This window comes from Danaus plexippus, chromosome 11 (genome assembly GCF_018135715.1).
Source record: "Danaus plexippus chromosome 11, MEX_DaPlex, whole genome shotgun sequence".
Classification (NCBI taxonomy): domain Eukaryota; kingdom Metazoa; phylum Arthropoda; class Insecta; order Lepidoptera; family Nymphalidae; genus Danaus; species Danaus plexippus.
This window is the reverse complement of record NC_083544.1, coordinates 3,032,756-3,059,221: the sequence shown is the minus strand read 5'-3', so window position 1 is coordinate 3,059,221 and position 26,466 is coordinate 3,032,756. Positions and strand designations below refer to the sequence as shown.

Genomic DNA, 26,466 nt, shown 5'->3' with positions numbered 1-26,466 from the left:
TAGTATTATCCAAAATCTAATAAACAAAACTTACAATACGATTTAAAAATATTGTAATAACATTATAGTAAAATCGTAGAAAGCATTCTAATAGTAAGAGAGATATTCTTATAAATCATTTACAATTTATTGACGGTGTTCTTTTTAGTTCTTTGAGAAAAATAGTTATAATGTTTTAGTATTTCCTATTCTTCGATCAGTCAGACAGAACAAATGCCGGCTCTGTTTATACTAAGGCATTAATCGAAAGCTTTATCGTGACCAGTATAGCTTAAAGTTGTTTTCTTCTTGTGTTATTTTCCATCTGTCCCGTTTCACATAATTATTTTGTATACAGTTGGTATTACTAAAATAGCCTTTGTATAACCGTTGGAGTAAATCTGTGATAAGTGTAGTAACTTAGCTTATTTGGTACCAACTTATACCGTACCTGGCTGACTCAACTTTGCTTTTATCGCTCCATTTTTGGATGGAAAAGTTTTACATTTTTATGGTAATACTTAGCCGAAACTCGAATTGTGGTCTTATGTTTCTGTCTAACAAAGTCTTGTGAAGTACTCTTGTAATTTGAAAACATACATTTTTTTATCAAAAAGCATAGTTGAGGTCGCTGTTATTACATAAATGTAGCATAAAATTCAGTATTGTTTAGTTTTTAACATACTTTTGTAATGTAGGCGTGTACGGTGATGTGCAACGGGTGAAGATCCTCTACAATAAAAAGGACTCAGCCCTCATCCAAATGGCAGAACCTCATCAGGCTCATCTAGGTATGTTATTATATGGTTCTGGTTTTTAATATTAATTTTATTATCACTACATTATTTTTAATAAATATTTTAATAAATAGTTCACAATTTTTAAATAAATTGTTATATAATATCCTAACATAATTCGATAGGTCTCAGCGTAAAGTTTTAATATACTTTGTTTTTGTAAAATATTGTTTTAGTAACATTTTTGGATAAAATTGACGTTAAAGTTCATACTAAAATTTGTTGTCAAAGTAACGACTTGTCTTCAGCAGTAAAGTTGTATTTGTGGCCACAGTGAACAAAATTAAAGAAATTTTATTTTTAAAGAACGACATCTTTTTTTAATTACTGTTTTATAACGTCATTAATTTAAGGAATACAGCTAATGTTATGTTACGGCGGTACTTATTTCTTAGTTATTGGAAAACCAATGATTTATAAGATATGTCTAATATCACTATAAAATTGTTTGTTACAGCCATGACTCATATGGATAAGCTTCGGGTGTTCGGTAAAGCAATGCGCGTGATGCTGAGCAAGCATCAGACCGTACAACTGCCCAAAGAGGGACAGCCAGATGCAGGACTCACCCGGTAATAGGAGTTTCCATAATATAATCCTTATTAGTCTTGTATCTTGTTGTATCTTATTGTAAACTTTTAGTGTATAATCTTAGGTTTCTCATCCAAACTTTATAATATGGTATTGAAGAAGAAGAGCATATTAATGAATTGATGCTAAATGGATATTTTCTCATGTATATCTCGTAGTTTTTGTAACGGATCATAATTTTGGACTCTTTTGAAATAAGTTATCGTTCTCATTTAATGAAAGATACGATTGTGGGATATTCTATGGCATATTATAGATATTGTTTTATATTTCACCCGACGTTTCGGATTCTTTACAGTGTGCAGCAACCGTGATCACCGGCAGATTAAATCAAATCATTCATCACTTTAGTCATCATTTATTCATTATCTCCTCATAGTTGTATTTAAATGTGTTCTTGCCAAAATCTTCTATATAATTATTGTTCGCGTTTAGATAGCATTTTTCTATTATTATTTTGGTAGATTTTTACCTAAAACTCATTTCAAAACCGGTTATATTGCTCTAATTATATAGTATTTCCGTTCCACGGCTGAAAAACATGAATCGACACTACTTTTTGTCATATTTTGACAGGAGATAACAAATGTCAATAACCCCTATTTTACAACTTGACTCTAGTGGTGTTATCTAGTATAAAGTAGATTAAATGTGATATATTACAGTATTAAGTTTAGTTCTGCTGTAGCTATGTTAACTTTTTGGTTTTGTAACAGATGGCTTTACTAGTACAATAAAATTCTATCCAACGAATATTAAAATAAAATGCATTTTTACCGGTATAAAATAATTTCATTATTTCGACAGCTAACACATCTAAAATTAATTTAAATTTCTATCTTGAATTACAAATCTATAGGCCTAATAGTTTTTCGGTAAACCGTACCATAAGAGGTATTGAGGTCGCTGGACTGTGGAAAATGATAGCAAATGTTAGCAAAGCAGGCGTTAATAAATAATAAGTGTACTCGCCATAACTTCCCATACCTACTTTTAATTTCTGACGCCCCATTTAAGAGAATAATCTTCGAGCATTATAGTATTACCGTAATCCAATCTGCTTAAGATCTTAATATTATGTAAGAATAAATATAATTTTTACTTGTCTCTAGAGTAGGGGTACAATATTTTTAATCTTAATAATTAAGATCCACTGAAGAATTTTATGTCAATAGAATTCTATTAATACAAACGTCAATAATATAAATAATATAACCAAATATTCGGGTTGCAAAAAAAATACTGCATCACTTTACTAACAAAGGTATATTAATTATACGGATTATTACTTGTTATTTCACTTAGAAAACATATTTACCGATCATTGTCACAATATACCAATTAGATGTAATCGATTACATAAGTACATCGGTAACATAAATTTTTATCATTCCAGGGACTATTCCCAGAGCCCACTCCATAGATTCAAGAAGCCTGGTAGCAAGAACTACCAGAACATTTACCCTCCGAGCGCTACATTACATTTATCCAACATTCCGTAAGTTATTGTCCAATTCTAGATCCAATTTCAGTCCAAAGAACCGACCTGTCACAACTCAATACTTCTTTCAGAGCTACCGTTACTGAAGATGACATCAAGGAAGCGTTCACTAAACGAGGTTTCACCATCAAGGCGTTTAAATTCTTCCCGTGAGTACTTTCATCACATTTATTAGGTTCTTAAAATGAATTATGTCATTTGAACCTTTATATGAAATGTTATAGTGACGATTTATTTTTAATGTAATGGTCCATTTTATTACACAAATATTTTATCTTTATGGACCAGTTTTAGTAATTAGTCAGCACACTTATGATTTCAACTTATATTTTAGTTTCCATTAAGTATAGTATCGCTTTCTTAAAGTTGTTTAACTGTAAAAAATATAAAGCAATTTCGTATCGCCCAGTATAATTAATGTAAAACAGGGAAAATATTTTAATATTTTTAAACTACCGTTGCAGGAAAGACCGCAAGATGGCTCTGGTCCAACTGCCATGCATCGACGACGCTGTGGCTGCCCTCATCAAGATGCACAACCACCAGCTCTCGGAGTCCAATCATCTAAGGGTCTCCTTCTCCAAATCAAGTATTTAAATTCAGTATCGAATATCACACAATGTCTAGACAGTACCCTAACCGACTGTACTATGTACTATGGAGCGCGACTGTACCTCACAAATCGAGAATCGCTCGACTGATGATATCTGTATTACGCTTACTCGGATCAGTAGAGGTTAAGTGCTAACTTCTGTAGTGTAATATTAAGGTCTCCGGCAACTAGATATATTTGTTATTTTAAAGCATATTGAAATTTGTGTGATATTCATTCCGTTTTGTTTTCTTAATATATACATATATATAATTTCGTATGACGTTTCCAGTAGTTCAGTTATCTGATAGCAATTAGATTGCGCTAGAATTATTTACAAAACTTGGCAGTATCGCGATGTTAGACATTGCCGTTCTATGACTATCATGACAGCTTATTACTATAGTATTACATATATAATATACTATAGTATTTATCACTAGCACATTGTTACGTATATTATTTTCGTCATATAATTTGCAGTTATTATTGTAAGATTATATTTTATCAATATATTTTATTTTCTTATTCTAATCAGCACAATATATTATGGTATTATGGATTATGATTGTTTTGTACGCATACACATTTTCTATAATATTGAAATGCTACGTCATAGAAATGTGTATGTGTGTGCAATATTAGTTTTAGAGGTTTTAGTAATTTAAGTGATAATAGTCTTCTTTATCGGTCTGCATACTTCCATTATTGTTTCATATATACTGTTGCCTCGTATAGTTAGTGTAATCACGACTATTTTATATACATAAAATATATATATCTACGTTATGTTCGGTGACATTGTAGTGACATGATGCATTTATTTTCTATGTTAATTTATAATAATATTAGCTACAACATATAAATGCTCGTGCATTCACTAATTAAGTAATTATAGATTATTTATTCCTCTAACAAGCATAGTGTTTACAATGATAATTCTCTAAGATAATCATTAAATAAGATGCGGTTAGTTATGAAGTATCCGGTCGTGTGGTATTTGATTTGAACACCCTGTATATACGTCCCTCGTGTTTCACTACACTCGATTGGTTCTAACAAATCTTTGCCTTCTTAAATTAAATAATGCGTCTAGTCCAATGTGAAAGAGATTAAGTCGGTTAAGTGATTTAATAGAAATTCTCTCGGAAACTGGCTAACATTAGATATTATTTATTTATAAATGAATTTTATTTTTGATTGGTTCGTCTTTTGGACCAGGTAATTCAGTTCGTCGGTTTCAGGCAAAGCATGAGTGAAACACGCCCAATATACGACGCTTTGTCCCGTGAATTAGTTTATTAATATTAGGTACAGAAAAACATATCTTTGCTAAGTTTATAAACAGTCCATACTAAAGGTGTCTGAGAGACGTCGGCATATCCTTTCAGTCACCGATTATTTCTTTTAATTTATGTAAGCGATCATTGAAAATTATTTACACTATTATAAATTGTATTATATACATAAAATACCGTTAAATAAAAAAAATAGAGCTTAGTAAGATGGTTAAACTGAAAAAAAATTGATCGTCAGTACGGTGTAAGGTTTACTAGAGAAATTTGATCATATAAATTATTGTATTAATCAGTACCTACCTACAATAAGAACGTGTACGTAGGTTCGGTTTAAATAATGCTAGGCGACCAGGGTGTGGTGATATTTTGCACGTTTTTGAGATGTTTTTCTATGTGGCTCAGTCAACTGTGCCCGTATAAAATGGCATGAAAGCGGTGGTGGTCTCGAGATGGTATTGGTAGCTATAATTGAATTATATTATGTATTATAACAGAATCACAAAATAAAGAGATTACATATCCGTTCTCAGCGTGGAACGCTACACACATAGATATCAGTTCTTGATGGACAAAAAAGTCTGTGCTCAATTAGTAGTGCGACGGATGTGTGTAGCGTTTTGTGGCCTAAATTTTTCTCATTAATATTGGTATTGACTAATAGATAATTATAGGAATTTATGTGTTTAGAGAAGTATTTTAAATATTTAGGATAATAACATACTGTAATGAAAAAAAATCAGTGTTTAGAATGAGATGCCAAATTTAAAGTCAATACACATTATTTTAGGTAAAACGTAATTGAATTAATCTTAACGTTTATTGAGAAGTTAATGAAAATGTTACAGTTAAATTATATTTGAGAGTTTTATTAAGCGCAATATTTGCTATTTTATTCATCGCGAGCGAGAATTGTTTCAATTTGTTAGTTAAAGTTATGCGTTGAAAAAGATATGAAGTTGTGTTTCTTACTTAGTCCATTTGGTACTATGATAGTTAGTGTTATTTTACTCGCTGTGTTGTCTCTTACATATCTGTTCATATCGCCGCTACGATAGTACAGATTTACTTCATCCCTTCACTATAAACGATATATGAAGTTGTTTCATATCACTAAAATAAAACGCCTACATATCAGTAAATAGAAATCTTTTGGCTAAGGCGCATGTATCAAATTGTATCCTTTAACAGCTGTTACTTTAATCTTCCCTTTGTCCTATTTAATGCTATGTTATTTCCCAATGTAATTTAAAATGTCGTCGATCTTTGTATTCTTTTATTTTAGAAATAAGCCTTTGTGTGTTTAATTTCATTCTTATTTTTAATTTCATAATTAAATTTTTATTATCATTGATTCTTTTTTTCTTTATTTTCCTCATTTTCCTACCTGCATTTAATTATGAATTATATATTATCCAATCTTTAATTTATATTCTCTGTATACAGTATATTTCCATTCTAAAATAGTGGAACTATTTGTAAATAAATCTTGTAAACTTAAATGGGAACAATATAATGAAATTATGTACGATTGTACACCATCTGTGCTCTAGACATATTCTTATCTACAGGACTGTACTATGACTTGAACGTTTCAATACGTATTTTCAAACTCTTCGCGTCTTGCGTATAGCGAAGTCTGAGGCAAGAATTTAGGCGAATACAGGTTGTTAAGATGAATGTGAGTGGATTAAGGGACGCAAAATGATGCCAATGATATTTTTGTTATAAAATTATCAAGTGGGATACTTCGCACAGGGTAAAATGTGAATATTTACTCCTTGTCCCAGAAACTATCCGTGCCACGTCCCTTACTCCAGAGCGTTGAAAGAACTGAAGCAATCCTTATTGAAACGTTGTTCTAGAAAAAAATGTATAACTGCCAATTAATAGGATACGTCACTGCTACTTCAAATTAAATAATGTTAATGAAAATTGTTTAGAAAAATAAGGTCCTATGAAGTGGCAGTTATCCTGTTATGTATTGCGGGTGTAATTGTAAATACACGACCTTATAAATAATTAAATAAAATTATAGAACTATTACAGATTAAAATGATCATAACTTTAAGATTCTAGATGAATAAAACTATCCTTATTTCGGTAGACGATTTAGGATAACTTACCTGCATGAAACAGGATGTCTTCTTAGCTACTTCGTGTATACCCGGCTCCGTTGCAATTTAGCAACTATTTGTTAATTTATTGAAATATTACTAAAGGTGTGCAAATTAAAGGGTTGTGTGTAAAATTAAAAAAAAAATAGTGTAATAGATGTAAATCGTCTCAATAGAGTCTTGGTTTTTTCTGACCCACTAGTGTCGTATCTCGATTATAGTTTTAAATTTCAACAATTTAGACTTATGATCAGTAATTTAAACAACATGCCAAAGACCAATCGTTGGAAAAAATAACAGGGATATAACAAATAAATAATATTATTTTTCCCTTAAAAATAAAATAGAAGATCAAATATCCTTTGACTAAGCTTTAAAAAGCAGAATGTAATTCAGATGTATTATGAAGATTGTTTTATGTATATTTAATTTTATATCAATAATTATAACTAAAACCTGTCAGTTTATGTGAAATATATACACTATTTTAACGTCTAAGTGACTACACTATTAAACTCTAGATTTATTCTTTGTCATTTTATAATAAAATATAGTTGAAAATGTATACGTATTTTATTTGAGTATTCTTTACCTGACATCCAGATTCCCTTCCATGCCTATACACTTACAATGGTAGATTCTTTTGCACTTTGGAACTCTCTGGGTTGTTTACTTCAAACTACTTTTTCATCGGAGGTCGGCGAGGTAAAAAGTGATGAAAGAGTATCATCAATAATTTTGGAGCGTCTGTCTTTGATTTCAAAACAACTATATTTTCAGAAAGATTATTGTTATTTACATTCTACCAAGATTTAAATAGTATTTTTATCTCTAAGTAGACTGAAGTTAGTTTATTACGTGATTCCAATATGTATATATGGTAAAGCATTATGTATGCAGGTGAAATTTTACCACATTTATTAGTCTCCGCCTGCAAAATCCAAAATTTTAGGCAATGTGACTTTAAAATTGTATGTTATTTTGAAATTAATACGTTGAATCAAAGTATATTATAAGTCCACCCATTTTTAATCCAACAGGCTTAACAACTTAACAACTGAAAAATCATATGTGGTTATTTAACAATTATTAATCATGACTAACCATTTGTGAGTCTCATCATTATTCATGACTTGCCTGTGAAAGAAGGCGTGATCAGTATCTAGTTATATAACATAATTTTTATAGATATAAAGGGTTGGGTAAGTAGAATGATTCAGGGTGAACCCTACCATGAAATATCTGGGGCTCACCCTTGACGGAGGGTGGACCTTCGTGCCCCATTTCAGAGAGTTGGGGCCGAAGGTCAGGAGGACGGCAGGTGCGCTGGGGAAATTCCTCCCGAACCTCGGAGGTCCCAGCGCAGCTTGCAGGCGGCTATACTCTGGGGTCTGTCGGAGTATAGCCACGTACGGTACTCCCGTTTGGGCTGATCGCCCGATGAGCCGCGGGGTCAAGACCCTTCTGCGCTCGGCGCAAAGGGCGCCCGCGGTGAGGGTGGTTAAGGGGTACCGTACGGTCTCCTGGGCCGCAGCGACGGCTCTTGCCGGCGATCCGCCTTGGGATCTTGTTGCGTCGGTTCTCGCCGAGGTGTTCTCTTACGTCTCGGGTAGGAGGGCTCTCGGAGAGAACCCTTCGACAGAGGAGATCCGGGCGGTTCGCCGGCAGGGGGAGTCGCGCCTTATGCGGGAGTGGGGGGAGGACCTGGCGGACCAGCCGTACGGTAAACGTACAACGGCTGCGCTCCGGCCGGTCCTAGAGCGTTGGATGAGGCGGAAACGCAAGCCCCTCACTTTCCGTCTGACGCAGGTTTTTACCGGGCACGGCTGCTTCGGTGACTACTTGTGTCGGGTGGCCAGGAGAGAGCCGGAAGGAGGCTGCCATGAGTGCGGCGCTGCGGTGGACTCAGCCCAGCACACCCTCGAGGTGTGCCCGAGATGGGCTGCGCAGCGCCAAGACCTTGTGGCGGCACTCGGCGGAGTGGGCTTGTCGCTTTCGAGTGTCGCGGAGAAGATGCTCGAGAGTGACAGGTCCTGGATGGCGGTGTCCTCCTTCTGTGAGACGGTCATGTCCACGAAGGAGTCATCTGAGCGGGAACAGGAGGTTGCGGCTGATGCACCCTCCCTCCGCAGACGACGAGGGGGGGGCGCGCCGGAGGCGATATTCGCAACGCCTCCAATAGCGTCCCTCCACTACGGTCTGGGGTCGGGCTGGTAACCCGGCTCCTGTGAAAGCCCGGCGTCGTCGGGGCGATCCTAATTGCCGGGATCGTCTCCTTTCTCCGAGGGAGTAAGTCCGGTCTTTGCCAGGACCGGCCAGTCGCTGGTGTGCCCTGTCGCTGACAGATCCGGGGTGCACCAACATAGCGGCCGATGGCTTTCGCAGTGGCTTTAGTGAGTAGGGACCTGCCCAGGTTGAGTCTCACACATCCTCTCCGGCCCCACCAAGGCCGGTGAGACGGCTCGTAAAAAGAGTTTCCCTGCGTCATCAAAAAAAAAAAAGTATAATGATGGTATAACTTATTTTATACTAGGTTTTGCCCGCGACTTCGTCTGCGTTAGTTTCAGAATTAGAAATGTATAGCTGACCGGGCGAAATCTATTCCTCCCTTAAGACAGTAGATTAGAAGATTTTGATTTTGATAATCTTTTTTTTTCTCTTTCAATCGGATGAAAACTATCCTATGTCCTTTCCCTGGTTCTAAGCTATCTCTCCACCAATTTTCAGCTAAATCCGTACAGCAATTCTTGATTTATAAATAGTGTAACTAACGCGACTTTATTTTATATATAAAGATTATTTTTTTAAGTATAATGAAATTTTAAATTTGTTTCCTGGGATGTTAAACAGTGGTCTTGTTACTTGAAAGAGTTACAGAATACGACAAATTCAACAAACTTTATTTTTACGACACGGAACAAGCGGCATTGACGTTTTACAGATATATTGAATATTTTACCATCGACTTTCTATTTTTATTTAACCCTTTTTCTAAAGTCGAAGTTTTACTATAAAATTATGTATAATGGAAGTCTTTGTTAGAAACTTATGTTTAATTGTACAGCATAAATCACAGCTATGTTGAAAAAGATTTTATATTAAATTATATTTATTACCATACATTGGACATTTACATCTGCAGCTATACATGAGACTTCTATTTTTTTTTATATAAAATCTCTTTAAAACATAAATAAAGACACAAGGATTTTTCAAGCTGTCACAATATTTTATTCCGAACACTTTCACAGTCCTTTGATATGTATAATCATTCGTCCAAATTTATTATCAGGCATTCAATATATTTATAAGTAATTTTCTTAATAATATTTTATTAGTTGTTAATTATAATGGACACTTAGTTTAATACACTTGGTAATTAATGAATATTGTGAAAAAAAATGAATTGAAGTTAATTCTTTAAATTTAAATTAATCTTATCATATATATTTTGTACCTTAAGTTCATGGTTTTAGAATTTATATTACTACGTTATTACGAAGCTTAGTACGCTTTTGATAAACGAAAACTACCAACGTTATCGTGTTTTTTTCTCATGTCCTTTCTTAAGTCTCAAACTATCTCCTTACCAAATTTCATTTAAATCTGTTCAGTGGTTTAGGCGTAAAAGCGATCAGCCCACCTGAATTATCCCATGGGAATACGTCATTTTCCCGGGGTAAAAAGTAGCCTATGTCCTTTCTCGGGTATCAAAATATCTCCATACCAAATTTCATGCAAATTGGTTCAGTAGTTTAGACGTGATTGAGTAACAGACAGACAGAGTTACTTTCGCATTTATAATATTAGTATGGATAATTTCATAATATATTTTCTTAATATATTTTATATTTTGTTACAATAATATAATTTCATGATACAATCTAATAAGAAAAACCTTCATTGTGAAGGTTATATTTTGCATAGCATGTCAACATAGTAAATTAGGCTTGTAACCTTTAAACCTTCCAGATTAAAAAAAAATATTTCAATTACTTAAATTTGTACTATCGGGGCCTATCTTTCAATTTAATACGGTTAGTTTTGCTAATAGTCGTTATCCTTTGAACTCTTTTCTTTTCACTGTTCAATCTCGAAGAGTTCAAAATGAACATATAATTTAAGAAATATAATTTTCTAATATTTATTAAGAGAGAGAGAGAGAGAGTGAACTTAGCTGATCAAATTTACTTTCGTCAAAATATGCACTAAATATAATTTGAAATTATTAATAAGCATAAAAATATTATCCTCTATGAGCCAAATATAGTAAATCTAGCTGAAATATTTTTTTATGCTTTGGTGATGTAATTGTATTATCTATGTGTCTATACTGTAAATGATACTAATTTAATTCAAGATTACCGTTTTCAATTAAGTAAGTTTATTTTGGCAATAAAAATATTTTAGGAAATATCGACAAATTCATGTTACTTAGTGGCTGGCAACTAAAATTGGCATTGACATTCAGAATCATGTCGAATAGTTGACATTTGACAATTTAGAATTTGAAGTTCTGACTTTGACGTATGTACGACTGTTACAATAATAGTAGGAATTCGTTTTTTATTTTATAACGCCGGAATATTTTCCGAGATTATTTAAAGTTGTGTAAAGACGTTAAAGAGTTATGTGAAATACTACACATTAATAAAACAAAAATGTTCAGAACACTGAATCGCAAGTTTATCTTTGGTACTATAGCAAGAGTGACTCCTACATTTATAGTACCTATTTTTCACGAAAGAAATCAAAATGATGAAATTCTATTAACCGATTCTAATAATGAAGTACAACAAACAGGATGGGATAGATTGCGAGCCATGTATAGCAGAAAGTAAGACTTGTTTTTCCTAACCTGACATGATTTCTTAAGCTCTTATTAAGCTCTTTTTTACCTATCTATAATAGTTTAAATTTATTTATTTGTAAATAATAATAAGTTTTTCAAATGTTTATCAATAAATTATATTTGTTTCTTATACATACCTGAATTTATACAATTATTGTGTTAATGTTATTATTACAGTGAATTTGATGAATACTCAATAGAGCTGCACAATGTAGTACAAGAAAGTTTGTGTGGATTCTTCATTGGCGCCTCTTTGGGCGGATTTATCAAGTCAAGAGATGCATATTTAAACTTCATACAAAATAACCAAGCTACAATTTTTCATTCTACTTTTGAAGCAAAAGTAATATTTTTATGCTATTACATATACAAATATTTTTAGTGTTTCAATTATTTGTATAAATATATGTTTTACTGATAATTTCAGAAAAAACTCCAGGACTATGTAACTATCTCTTTTGCCAAAGGGGCTTATCACTGGGGTTGGAGATTAGGTATTTTTACAGGAATATTTAGGTAAATATTATTGATTTTTTATTATTTTGCCAAATAAACATTGTACTAAACTCTAAATTTCTTCCAAAAGTTATATTGTTGTGTCAATATATGTTTTTAATATATTGTATGTCTTTGTCTATTTTCAGTTTATTTGTAACATCGATTTCAGTGTATAGGAATCGAAGCTCTTTATCTGACTACATTGTAGGGGGATCTCTCACTGGGGCTATATATAAAGCTAACTTAGGCCCAACAGCGATGTTAGTCGGAGCTGGTGTTGGTAAATGCTATTTTATATTTAACTTTTATTCATCCCAAATAATAATATTACTTATTGACCCTGAAATTTATTTAATTTTTTTGTTAGACTGTATGAATTCTCAATAATATATTTATTATCTGTCATAAGGTGGAGTGTTAAGTGCCATGGGAGGAGTTCTTATTTTAGGCCTTCTGAAAATAAGTGGTTTATCTATGGATGACATAAGGAAATCACTTTACAAAATTAAAGAGACAAGGTAATTAAAAGTTACATCTTTTACTAATTATTTAACCAGATGTCACTACTATATATAAAATTAAAGAGTTTTTGAACTGATCAGTTTTGTCTGGTATAAAATAAATAAATTATTTGACTGTGATTTATGATAACAATTTGTTTATTATTCTTACTGTCAAAAAAGATTGTTACTCAAATTTGTTTAAAAATTTCCAATATATAAAATTATTGCCAATAAAGTATATTTTCAATCAAATACATATTACGTTTCAGACAAAAATTAATGGATGAAGCTATAGAAAAATCTGCAACAGAGAAAAATGATCACCTTACCCAGCATCATGATATTATTGTTAAAGAAAAAGGTGTACAGAAAGTTGAAGATCTACCATAGACTAAAAAAATGTAGACTTAGATATAGTTAATAAATTATTTAATTGTTAGCATGCAGTTATTAATAATTTTATAGGAAATGAAAGAAAAACTGTTAAATATCAAAAGCATTTATTTATCACTACCCAATAAAGATTCTTTGATTAAATACAAAAATATACTCAAATATACAAACTTTCTAAATCTTTTGTGCACAAAAAAATATGAATTCGACAATCAAAATTACACATCAAAATTTAAGATTTAAAAACTTTAAATATAATATGACTTAATATAATAATATGACTAAAAATATATTTGTTTAAAAGTGACAGTTACAATTGTTTTGGCAAGATAAAGGTTTTTTCTTAATGAGAATCAATAAATCATTTTCTTATTAAAATATTTTTGACAATTTATTGAAAGTCATTGCCTTTCTTGCTTAAAAAGCTTTGAATAGGATTATACGCCATTTCTTCTCAGAGTGTATGCAATATATACTGAAATGTAAGTTTTAAATATATAGGATGGAACAAATGAATCTTGAGAGGATCATTTTTATTTTATAAAAAGTAAAAAAATTAACCATTACTTTTTAAACATAATTTTAATAAAATAATGCAATTCTTTGTTAAAAAAATCGTTATATTAAATAGTTACTTGATGTGGCTTCAAGGTACATATATAGTTTAGTTACCAATGTCTGCATATTTTCATATGTCCATACTTGTTAAACAATAGGGCAAAAATTGTACATGAACAAAAGCTTTGTTAAAAAGTTTAGTCTAACCTGTCCTAATACAAATATTTGTCACTATGTTTCTAATTTGAAAGATAAAAATTTATACTTTTTGCTTCTGAAAGCCTAAAGTACTTATGATTGAAGCGTTAATTATTGATTTTAGACAAACAGACAATAAAGGTAACATTTATATTTAAAGCTCATAGACGCATGTTGTGTTTAAGATATTCAATGTTTAAAGGTAAAATTAATTTGTTTTCGATTTCACCCTTTACATTTTTAAGCCTATGTCAATATTTAATGGTTCGGTTCTCTATAAAAAAATTAAAGACAGATTATTATTTATGAAAATAAAGTTGAGCCCACTATTACAGATCCATTTGTTCCACGAACACCAAAATTTATAAATTCTATCAAGTATAATTTAAATTTTGACCAATCATAACATTATTTAAATCATACAGAAATGGTAAAGAGAATTTAAAAAAATATTAAAAACTACATATATTATGCATAAATTTATATGATCTCTATTATCGTAGCTAAAGCTTAAAATTAATAATGAAAAGAGACTCTAAATGACAGCATACATTCAACTTCTAAAATTCACAACATTATCTTTATACCTTTGAAAAAAATCTAGTATTTTCTGAAATTTTTAAAAAGCGTTAGTTTACCATTGAACATAATATATATAATAACCACTTCGTTTCAATTACATTGCACAATATAAATATTCTTATAATATTTAATACTGTTACTGCTTATTGCTTTTTTTTCATAATACAACAGTATTTTATTAATTTCACAGGTGTAGTTTTTAACTAGTGACCTATAGTAATACTTATTCAAGTCGAATATATTGTTTATGTTAAATTTTGTATTTATTAAAATGGTTAGCCAATTTTATCATTAAAAAATATTATAATTAATAAATATAAAAATGGAAGTTTTCATAATTAATTAGTATTATTATAAAGCATACAAATAATGGCAGTTGATTATTGAGTGGACTGCGCTTTAGTGATTCTTTTGGCGCCTCTATTCGGAGGGCCCTTCGGTTTGGCGAAGGCTGGTCTGTGTAAGTTTCTTTTTGGGTGAATTTCATCATATAGATAATCTTCAGTTAATTCTTTACCGTCATCTATTTCCAGCTGAAAGAAGATAAATATTATAATTTTAGAGCTTCTTACAGATAGAGTATCCAATGTCCATGATGCCAAAAAGTTTAAATATAAATTCAGAAGTTCTTAGTGGACAACAGTGCAATTTTGGGAGAAGCATTTAAAATGTTATCACAGACAAATACAAAATAATAGACGATAGTACAAGAAACAGACTAGCCTATGTGAAATTGAATAATAAAGCATTAATTGTATGTCACGTTGAGTAGGAATAAAATAATATAAACTATAAATCTTATAAAAACACAAAAACCGTTCCAAAAATAAAACATATTTGCTGTATGTAGACATTAAGAAATTATTTCACAGCCAAGAGCAACAACAACACGACTAGATAATAAGAAACAGTAGGAGTATTTTTTAAACATATCACACCGAGTTTCCAACTAGCTCCAGTGAAAACTAACAAAATATATTGAAATAGACAAGTACATAAATAAAATAGGTTAGCCTCACGGCTTGGCTCATACCTCCTAATAAAAGAAAATACTTAATTTTCTTTTTAAGACAGGATATACAAAATATTATTGAATAAATTCCAGGAAAGTATCAAACATACAATTATTAGATTTTCTATTATTTTGTTAAATAGTTTATTTACAAATAATTTAAATTTATATTAACTATTAAGTAAAAAACTTTTTATATAGTTTTAGTATTACATCTTATTAAAACAAGGTTTAACAATTGTTCGCAATAAAAAAAAACAGCATTATTGTATTAAAGTAAATTATTAGTTTCTGATATTTTCTACTTCTAGACTTTTTTAATGATTTTTTTTATAAAGGGGAAAATCATCATATGACCCCTCTTGCCCTCGGTGGGGCAAGAGGGAGTGTCAGACTCTTACTGACTAAAAACCCCCCTAACCTTCTCCTGCTCCGAGCCAGGCCACGGTACATCGTTGCGCTTGCACCAGCAACCCGGCTTGGCAACGGTTCTATGGCCCCATCTGTGGTGGTCTGATGGCTCTTAAAGGTGCGCGCGGTACACTAAGCGCCGTACGTTTGGGTCTGGTTCTGATCGGGCGACAAGCTACCCTTGCTCGCCGTCCGCAGTCCCGCGCTTACGGTGGCTGGAGATTGTCTAACGATCCCCAACGACTGGATCGTCCTCTGCGGCTGCAGGGGCGTGAGGAGGATCGTTCTGCATCCTCCTCAGCTAGCATGACTGCTTCGCAGAAGAAGGAGCCGGCTTCCCAGTGCCTCTTGCTCCGCACCATGGCCTGAACTAATGGCGGGCGCGAGAGGTCGCCGCCGTGTTCTCTGGTTGGTTGTCGCAATGTCTACACCCGGGCGTTTCCTCCCTCTGAATCCGAAACAGGTACCTCCCAAAACTTCCGTGTCCGGAAAGGACCTCCGTCAGACAGAAGGCGAGGACGCTGTGGTGTCTCTCCAGCCACTCCTCAAAGAGGGGTCTTACCGTTGCAATAGTAACGAGCCCGGCCTTCGGCTGAGACAATCGGTCGTTCCACTGTGCTATGAGATAACGCTGAAGTTCATCTCGCCACTCTTTGACCTGGCGCGGCAGCGGAGTTTAGCCCTGGCGACAAGCTTCAGCGCGCAAACTGAATACATGGGCAAGCACCTACGCCTCTAAATCTCATGGCGCTGATCCGACAAGGAGGTTTTCAGTCTCTCCGGTGGTCGTGCGATACCCAAGGATTGTCCGAATGACCATAGCCCTTTGATACGCGATCAGCGCACGAGCTGGTCGCCGGCTTAAATTTGGCGGCCCCGTAGAGGGCCATGGACCACACGATTTCCGAATATAACCTCAGGAAGGAGGCGTTCGGCCCTCCTAAGGTAGGAACCGCTTGAGCGCAGTCCCTGTCTACTCCTAAACTAGACTCATGCCAAAAAGGTCTTATATAAAAGTGCTTACCATTGACTGTTAATGTGATTGAAATATTAAAGTTTCTTTAAGTGTCTTCTGTCAGCCAAACATTCCTAATTAATGTAAGCAGTATATATTTGAATTTTTAACTCACCCTCTTAGCGATAGCAACACCCATATTTTCTAAGATATCCAAAAACTGTCCCTTACAACTGGAGTACATCATCCTTTCTTTAATACTGCAACTGTATCCTGGCATTGAGTATATGAACACTGCAAAAAAATATGAAGTGTCATATATATCAACTTATTTAACAAAACGAACAATGATTAGGTATGAATATTCTTGTTTCTGCAAACATTTTATTCTTAATAAGTTAGTTTTTTCAACTATACACATTACAGAAAATGTCTAAATATTATATTTGCAAATTTACCAAAGCTCTCTATGTGGTCTCCTTCATGAGAATGCTTGAATAAGAACAAGTGGTATCTCGCCTGATCACTTGGAACTTGAGCTGGTAGTTCAGACACATTTATCATGGCTGCTTTTGACAAACATATTTTTTCTTCATCTATATCTGTAACATAAAAGCTTTCTTGTAATAATAATATACTGAGTGAATATCAAGTTTCATACAATCTATTGGATGAATCGGGACTGTCTTTTAAAGATAAAAAATTGGCTGTATAAAAATAACTTTAACTTTTTTTATTGAGAAAACAGAACTGCGACAAATTATCGTGTAACCATGAATATTTAAAAAAGATCCGCAAGAGATAGCACTAGTGAAAGGTATGCATTGATTTTCCTATCATAATAATATTAAATTCAAATATTATCAGTATCGATAATATATGAGTTTGAAGTAATAATATGTCCGAACTTAGAGAATTATATATTGTTGTATACAAGTGTGGGATATATTATAGGATAGACAAATTGCTATCACTAGTGCTGCCCCTGGCGGAATTTTTTAACTATCTTCAAGACTAATTCCGAATAGCAGAAAGTATTTACAATGAATATGCACCTATTTTGAACTGTAAATAGTTGTAGGAACCTCGTTGGAGATCAATAATACCCTGTTTTGTTGATTCTGTTATTGGGAATGCTATCCCTCCCATTGTTGACTGTCTGAAATAGTTACATTAATATTTACAATAGGAATATTTGTCTTGTAATGATAATAAAAAAATAAATAAATTGTATTTTGACTTATTTTTTTTTAATTAGTTTAAATTCAAATTCTAAGAAGAAATAGTGACAATATTTTTGAAACCATTAAGTACTAAAATAACATGAGTTGTTAATATAAATCTTTTCAAAGTTATTATTTTTTATTTTTTATTATCACAGATTTCTATATTTTAATACTTACTTTTAATACTTATAATTTACCAATCTGCACCCACAAGCACGTCACTATGTGTATTTTAAAGAGATTGTTTTTGTACTAAAGATCCACATAAAAATAGTTATGGAGGTAATAAAAAAAATCATTTCAAATAAATGAAATTTTTTATATATACTTTTTTTTTAAATTTGCATACACTGTTATTATACTATTCTCATTTTATGTCTGTAGAACAGAAATACTCTCAAAAAAAATCCTTACAACATTATAAACAACCAAATCTAAAGCATTAGTTGACACTTACTTTACATGAACTGTTCTATATTTTGTTTCATTTACAAGTTTCCCATGCATTTAAATTAAACCTACCTGGCATCCGTACCGTAGTTAGGGTCATGTCCACTTTCCTGCAATTCTTTTAATGCTTCCTCTCTATCAGTGAGGGGTGCGGGGGCATTCACTCCGCTAACATGGGCCTTGTAACCTTTGAGACATATTTCGTCCTAATAACAAATAATTGATGATAGATTTTAAGGAGAATATTCATAATGTTAGCTTTTCATCATCTGAAATCTTGTATCTATAATAGCAGATAAACTTGGAGTTTTTGGAATTTCAAATTAAAAGGTTTTACTAACACAGATAGACACAGATACCACTACAAAGAAAGCATGTTTCAAAAAAATTGTTCTCGTTATACTCTACAACTAGAAGGAAATGTTATAAAGAACTGAGTAAATAAGGCTACTTTTAACCAACTTCAAAAATGAGGAAGATCTAAATTTGACTTTGTTTGTTAATCTATTATTCCTTCAAAAATTATTCGTAATTGAAAGGTCATTGTCCTGAACAAGTTCTATTAAGTCAGGATCTGATATAGGGCTCTTGATAAATCGAATTAAACTTCATAAGGATAAACACATTCTCATAAGAGTTATCCATTCAAGCCACAGACAACAGCTAGCTTAGAATATATTTCTTGGACCAGAGTCCTTACCGTTGAAATCATATAAAAAAGTTATTAGATTTATTTAAAACTTATGTGTTGTACCTAATGTAGACTTAATGAAACATAATTTTGTCTAACAATGTACCTTGCTTGTGGCATGCATTTCATCCTTTATATGGGCCGATCCAAATTCCTGTTTCAGTGTTGCTTTCGTAGAAGCGTACAACATTTTATGTCTCACTGGAGCTGAGTCCGGCGACCAACTCAACAGGAGCCACTCATACCCGAGGGAATTTGTTGTATCAAATCTGTAATATATTATTTTTAATAAACAAATATAGTTCAAGAGATTTTTCTAAATGTGATAACTCATAGTCATAGCTATGGGCTACTAAGTATTACACTATTTACCTTACCTTAATATTATTACATTATTTATGAAGTTCTCTCGGCAAAACATTAGTACAATTTTTTAATATTATAAAAAAATTATGTTTTCATAACTGTCTTATATGTAGGTACAAGTGGTCATTTATATTACCTGTATAAAATATAGCATGGCAAGTCTTCGACTATCAGTGACGGAACATACTTATCAAAATCACTATCAAATGTACTTTTAACTGGATAGTGTTTAGCTAATGTTAGTTGTTCTGTAATAAAATAAATATTGATTTAATCTTATTCATCAAATTACAATTATGATGACCAATATTTTTATTAATAATACCATTTTCTATGCTAATTTTTAGGACACGAATTTTCCCATCTCTACACTTACTGAAGTATTTCTTCAATTCGTTATTAGCTGAAACATATACAAAAGTATATTAAAATTATTTCCTCTACTATTATATATAACGCCATGTTATGGAGAAAAATATTTAGAATTTTGTAGTTATTCAAAAAATTAAGGACTTTTCTCATTTCAAAGATTTTACAGATATAAATATTTTAAAAAGATTAAATGCACATCATTATGATGAATATAAAAATGCAATGTAAAAATACGTTCCAGTCCATAACCATAATAAAAATTGCTTTCCCTCAGTCACACCTATAAATATGTGAAATACTGTTATATTTATAGATTTTATCAGATTGCATTCAATTAAGATCTGGTCTCTTGAATTACACTCCTATGTTTTTCTTTATTACAATCTTGTTTTTATTTAAATATATCATAAATGTAAGTTATATTCATTGAAATTTAGTTGCTATTAATAAGACCGACAGCACCAAAACAAGAATAAAAATGATGAAATACCTTGTATTCCAGTTTGATGTGACATGTTGTATATATTAAGATTAATATCTTTATCTATGAAGTGCTTTGTTTATTGTTCTGAAATATGAATTCTCCGTTTTTTCGGATATATTATTTATAACGGGAGTTTATGTAGGCGAAGAGTGATTAGTGATTATAAAGATATAACAGCTGTCATACGTCCTAGTTCTGACATATTGAATAGAATTACATACCAATGTCCATCTGTCATTTACAATAATACCAAAGACAATAAATATAGTTTTATCGGGCATTGAGACACGATAAATTGGCTTCGCGGTATTGTATTTCAAATTAATAAAAATGTATGTTATATGGTTCAAAAATCAATTTTTACTTGTTTTGTGAAAACTTTAATTAAATTTGGGATATCCAAAACTTGTGTTAACAATATATGACTTGAAATAAATATAAAAGTTCATTATAGTTGTTCTAACATTTTAAATAAATTCAAATATTGTATTATATTTTTTTTTTTTTACGAATTATATCTTTCAGATACACTGTTATGTCGTCGAAATAAGTAGTATAAATAATTCAGAATTGTCAATTGCCTTATTATCGGTTATTTAGTAGGGAAAAGACCAAAAAAATATAATACCAACTTCACCTTACAGTATACTTTCGCAAGACTTGACTAACATCCATACCGGTTTTTCAGAGGTGACCACAAACGACTCAAGCATGACTGCATAAATTGCAGAAGTAGGCTTTTTTATAGCAACAAAATTCTAAAAAATTCAAAAGAGACGCCGAGTTCTATGAACTAAAGGCTGGTTAATATTTTTTGTCCCATTTCTGGTATTTTTTACTTTTTATTTGGCAAAGACACTGCTCATTCCTATATTTATAAATTCTTCTATCATAGCGCGAACTCCGTGCCTCTTGACAGCCCCATTCATTTTGGTGCGAAAATGACGTGCACATATAGGTGGCTAAAACTATACTGAAACTTGCGCTGAAACCAAACTCCTACTACACACGTTGTAAGAAATTGTGCATGTCGGTAATTTGCACAGTTTTCTTCCAATACACGTTACAATATACTTCTGCAGGTGCAAATGCAAGTCCTGAATTGCATAAGTATACTGTAACGTTTGTGGCTAGCATAATCTATACTTATGTCTGTTCAAAAATAATTAAAATTAATTAATTCAAAAATAATTAGTTTAAAAATCATTGTGACCGTATGAGAAAAATGATATTCAAATATTATTTAAAATATAAAAATAAAACAAATTTAATATTATTGTTTATGAAAATTATCATTGTTTATTTAAAAACATTATTTATATATGCTATACAGTCGCTTCATTGCTTTATTATATGTATATAGCCGCTACTATATATGATGAAGCGATTTAGGTCATGAAGAAAGTTATATAAAATCAGAAACAAAAGAGCAATAGTTTTTTACAGTTGATATATTTTATACCTTAAACCAAATTCATGAACTACTTTTACTAGTATTATACTTAAATACTAGTTCAGAAGGATTCTAAAGTGATTTTTTATGCGTAACATAATGTCATATTATGATTCTTACTTAGTTAGAAAAAAAATAATAATAACGTAAACACGGTTTATTAAAAACATTAAAGTTTAACGGACCGTACTGTAAAATTAGTATATTTAATTGCATTTTTAGTAAATACTAATAAATAGTTGCATTTTAATGGAATAAAATACTTTCTACATTAGAGTATGGATCAAATAAGACAAGAAAAAAATTATAAGAAAGAGTTCTTAAAATAATTCAAATATACTTAGTAATTTTGATTCGGCGCCAAATAAGAAATTAATTAATTACACAAACCGTGATCGTCGTCGTGGCGCAACGGAATGCGTGCCTCCGCCAGAAAATGTCTAGCGTTCTCCAAGTTAATGTAGGCGAGAAAGCAACCGGAACGAGTATACAAGTGAGTACACATGTTACAGCGTCGTTAATTTGATTTGGTTATTTGTTTGAGTTATTGGTTTTTTTTATTTAGTGTTTGTCATTCATTAAATTTTTGATGGCGACTCTAAGTTAATAAAATACATTTAAAATATTAAAAAGCTAAGTTCTTAATTTGTTTATTTAAAAAAATATATTGTCTTCTTTTCACTTTAGTCCGATTTTCAATATTATTGTGATATTGTTTTCATATTGATGACAATAATTTCCTAAATAATATATGTTATTAATAAAAATTTAAGGATCTTTTTCCCGCTGCGGATTTCTTTAATTCAGATGGGACAACATTTAAGTCTTGTTCTACCTATAAAATTTAAAAAAAATTAAAATCGGACTTTTCAGTAGAAAGTTGCGCTTGTTCTAACCTGCAATTGATAATTTCCTTCGATTTTTCGTACATTAAAGAAATGTTTAGAATCCTAATCAACTATGCATATTTTTGTATTTTCTGTATTTAAATCGAAACGTTGATAAAAAATTGTCAAAAGAGGGAAATTTTTTGTCACTAAACTATTGCAAATTATTTTTAGTGTAAATAAGCTTACTTTTTTATGTAAAATGAGTGTTTTATTACATTACTTTTGAATTTACATTTCTAAAAAACTATTTTTATTTCAAAATCACGAGAACCATCATCATTGCGTTCCTATATTTTTTCACAAATTTTTGATAATTTTTAAAAGTTTAATTCAAATTATGTAATTTCTCCAGAAGATAGTAATTAAAATAATATATATCAAGACTATTGAAGAAATCGAATTATATTTAACATCAATTATATTCTCAAAAAATAATTTCATTCGTATAGTGTTCGTTTAGCTACACCGGTGCAAATAGTTGCCCAATTCTGTAATGAGCATGTCATTCACGTGATTAGAATGCAAGCCTCAATTACAATTCAGCACGTAGATCTTAAGTAGCTGAAGGAACGTCAAGCTTATTTTGATTGGAATTGGAACAGTGAGGTACAAAGCGTAACACCGTAATTGCTACTACGTTCCGAAAATTACATACAAGAAACATCTATGTAAATTTATCTAATGGTAATGAATCGTAAAGATTTGACAAATTTAGAATTTCAAACTATATAATTCAAGAACATTATTGCCATGGTTTCGGGTTATAATCAATGTTTTCTGCGGTGATTTAAAATGCTGTACAAAAGAGATAAATATTGGAGCTGTCAAAGCCACAGGGCTAACAGCAATATAAATACAATAACTTAAATTACAACAAAAACATATAGTTTTTTTTTTTAGCGAGTTTACGTACATTTCTCATATTATTGCTACAAGACACTCTCATCCCTATTTCCATGACAATTTTCATTGTTACGGAGTAGTCGATACCTTACTAATTGAATCGCAGTTCTTCATATTATAAATTGTATGAAAAAAATATTTTTTTTACAAAAACTATTGATTAGTACTTAAAATTGAGGTTACACAATTCGCAATGCTTTCTGTCATATCTTAATTTTATTCTACTGTAGCAACTTAAAGAACTTCGTATAAATGAAAGATTAAATTAACAGATAAAATCATTTAACAAATTAAGAGTTCTACATAGTTTTTTTATAAACCATCAAATATTATATTTCGATCTCCAACACTTTTTCCTTTGTTGTTTTAATTTAAAATATACAATGCATATTGAATCGAGAGCAAATAATTTAAACGTGTTAATTTGCCGCCTATCCTCAGGCGAAAAATATGAATACCTGTGTTTTTAGCATTGCACACAGACGAAAACACAATATTAACAGTTTTTTCGTATTCTGTTTACGATTGCGATTTAGACAAGTATTTTTTTGTAGTAATAGTATGTTTACTGGTTATTAATAACAAGAATCATTCTTATATTTTTTATCATGAAAGCCTAATGTTGAAACAAAATACATTTATACATTTAAAATATATAAAAGAATAATTCTTAAGACTTTAACGTCCCATCTAATTGTACATGCATATTGAGGAACGTTTGTAATTAGGAAAACCGTTTCTATTCTGAAATTTAATTTCGGCAGTAAAGCTTGTTCAAAGGGAATTGGAAATCAAAGATTAATATTTCGAAACACTGTGGTATTAGATTTAAAGTTGGTGCATACGACTCACTTAGCAATACTGTTTAATTCTTATAAAGTTTGGGAAATGGTTATTGTAAACTGTAAGGTTAATCGTATCTAGACATATATATATTTAGTTATATATTTTTAGTAGCTATGATACTTTTAAAATCAAATAGCACTTCCTATTCATTAAAATAACTCTGAAGCGAAAACAATACTTTTTAGCCTGTGATTTTTTTTTTTACAAACCTAGGTCGCGAGGTAGAATGTATAGTAAATAATGAAGGAGTTTTTTTTTGTGTTTTGTTTAGTTTATTTTTGATTCTATACCTATTTTAATGAAAAAAGTTAAATGTCTATCCGCAAAAAAAAAAAATATTAACGAAACTCTCGGTTCTATAGCTTTAAAATAATCGATGCAAACACAAAAGACTCAACAGTTCTACACAAGGGCCAATGTCCAGACCGTTGCACTTCAATATATCGGTTTGCAAGACAAGCTTGTTTCTTGATTCGATTCAAACGGCTCTCACAGAACTAGGTCGAGGCATATAGACACAGTCCTCCATTTTACCACTAATATGACCAAATCAAGCCGGCCTTCTGGAACTTATCTGAGATATATCGTACGAGATATCTATTGGTTGGGTCGAAAAAAGGCGAAAAGAACTTATATTAGATTCGACTTATTTTATTACTTTTTCTAAACATGAGGGTCTAAATGATTATATTTTATAGAAATAATAACGCTCACAACCCTTACATTATTTCTTCAAACAAATAAATAAATTCATATATCTATAAATACATCTCTTTTTGAGAAATTTGATAAATTTAAATTTAAAATAAATATCATATTACGAGAGATACAATTATAACAGATGCATTTCGCTTGACGCTAATTACATTTCACTTTGATGTTGTGTGACCACGCTGTCATTTGCAATGAAATGAAAATTTGCATCGTAATGTAGGTACCATGATTTCACAAGTAAAACGAAAAACACTATAAATGAAAAATTGCGATTCGGGATATCTGTAGCGGCTCTCATCAATTAAATATTTCTGAGCCATTAGCGCAGGTGGCAGGCAACGTAATGGAACCCATTAGAGCTGCCCGCCACCACGCCCGCCTTATATTTGTAAAGTAGCAAATAATTCAGCAATTATTATAACCTTATTTTATCAACCCTCCGACTTATTTTAAGATCTATAATGGTTTTTATACTTGATGCAAAGTGACGGGCATTTAATACCACAATACCTTAATGTTGTGTATTGTCGAGTAAAACGGGATAGCGTTGTATTCCCGATTTAAAATGGAGCAAAATGTAAATCCTTGTGTGGCACAAAGATATAAAGTTAATACAAGATGCTATCTTAGGCGTCACGGTCCGTATAAATTGCTGCAATCTCAATCTCGCTGGGCCTGATCCAACTCGAGGATTCCTTTCACTCCGCTGATTTAACGAAACCGCTCGGTTTTACTCTCGTACATTTATTCCGTCTGTTATTATTAGTTCTTTCCGGGTCAACAGTTTCATAGTAATGCAAGAAGCGTGCACTTTGATAAGACGTTTTCTTTGAGCTACGGGTATTCCACTTCAGACAGTATTGTTTGTTGAATTTCTGGTTATGTCGTTTCCAGTGATTTTAAATTAAATTTTCGTTCTATTGTATCCATTGATATCTGTGATTGTATTGTATCTTGACTAAACCTAATTTTTTCGAGGACACGTTATTGTATTGTATTAAGTTATTGTTCGGTCATTGATAAATTTTCGAATATTCTTCAAAAGAATGAATGAAAATAACCACTAACGTAATAATCCTAAACCGACTTTAAGTAGTCTTTTAAAATAGAGCTATCTTTATGTTACCAGATTTATTCCACTTATTGTTCGAATCTTATTAACAACTGCTAGGAATATTGCCTGCAGGCCATATGTAGGTATTAATTTTTATGGATAGATTGTGTTTTTATTGAATAT

At 31.6% G+C, this 26,466-nt stretch overlaps 3 protein-coding genes across 11 annotated transcripts in view; 2 read left to right on the top strand and 1 right to left on the bottom strand.

The window, feature by feature from the left end:
* LOC116765674 (polypyrimidine tract-binding protein 2) overlaps positions 1-6,109 on the top strand; it is a 244,960-nt gene extending 238,851 nt beyond the window's left edge. For all 9 annotated transcript variants that reach the window (XM_032655245.2, XM_032655243.2, XM_061521837.1 and 6 more), the window contains 5 exons: positions 678-770; positions 1,234-1,348; positions 2,764-2,865; positions 2,940-3,017; positions 3,333-6,109. In XM_032655245.2, coding sequence (XP_032511136.1) covers positions 678-770; positions 1,234-1,348; positions 2,764-2,865; positions 2,940-3,017; positions 3,333-3,465 — 521 coding nt within the window. In that variant the 3' untranslated portion in view covers positions 3,466-6,109. The remainder of the gene's footprint in view (positions 1-677; positions 771-1,233; positions 1,349-2,763; positions 2,866-2,939; positions 3,018-3,332) is intronic.
* A 5,250-nt stretch (positions 6,110-11,359) lies between these two features.
* LOC116765677 (RPII140-upstream gene protein) lies at positions 11,360-13,164 on the top strand. Its single transcript, XM_032655251.2, has 6 exons — positions 11,360-11,709; positions 11,902-12,067; positions 12,152-12,240; positions 12,369-12,502; positions 12,632-12,740; positions 12,995-13,164. Exons 1-6 carry the CDS (start codon positions 11,534-11,536, stop codon positions 13,113-13,115), a joined length of 795 nt encoding a protein of 264 aa, XP_032511142.2. The 5' UTR covers positions 11,360-11,533; the 3' UTR covers positions 13,116-13,164.
* Positions 13,165-13,208: 44 nt separating this feature from the next.
* LOC116765676 (twinfilin) lies at positions 13,209-20,617 on the bottom strand. Its single transcript, XM_032655249.2, has 9 exons — positions 20,430-20,617; positions 19,893-19,970; positions 19,704-19,815; positions 19,308-19,470; positions 18,583-18,716; positions 17,890-17,993; positions 17,293-17,436; positions 17,010-17,128; positions 13,209-14,989 (listed from the first exon to the last, which is right to left on the bottom strand). The coding sequence occupies exons 1-9, from the start codon at positions 20,452-20,454 to the stop codon at positions 14,837-14,839; spliced, it is 1,032 nt and encodes a 343-aa protein (XP_032511140.2). The 5' UTR covers positions 20,455-20,617; the 3' UTR covers positions 13,209-14,836.
* Between the last annotated feature and the right edge of the window lie 5,849 nt (positions 20,618-26,466).

Excerpts from the sequence above, each read along its gene's own strand:
- LOC116765676 (XM_032655249.2), bottom strand. The coding sequence starts at position 20,454 with ATGTCACATCAAACTGGAATACAAG. Across the intron at positions 17,994-18,582 it reads AACTACGGTACGGATGCCAG|ACAGTCAACAATGGGAGGGA; the intron begins GTAGGTTTAATT and ends TAACTATTTCAG. Across the intron at positions 17,129-17,292 it reads AGACCACATAGAGAGCTTTG|TGTTCATATACTCAATGCCA; the intron begins GTAAATTTGCAA and ends ATTTTTTTGCAG.
- LOC116765677 (XM_032655251.2), top strand. The coding sequence starts at position 11,534 with ATGTTCAGAACACTGAATCGCAAGTTTATCTTTGGTACTATAGCAAGA. Across the intron at positions 12,068-12,151 it reads ATTCTACTTTTGAAGCAAAA|AAAAAACTCCAGGACTATGT; the intron begins GTAATATTTTTA and ends TGATAATTTCAG. Across the intron at positions 12,741-12,994 it reads TACAAAATTAAAGAGACAAG|ACAAAAATTAATGGATGAAG; the intron begins GTAATTAAAAGT and ends ATTACGTTTCAG.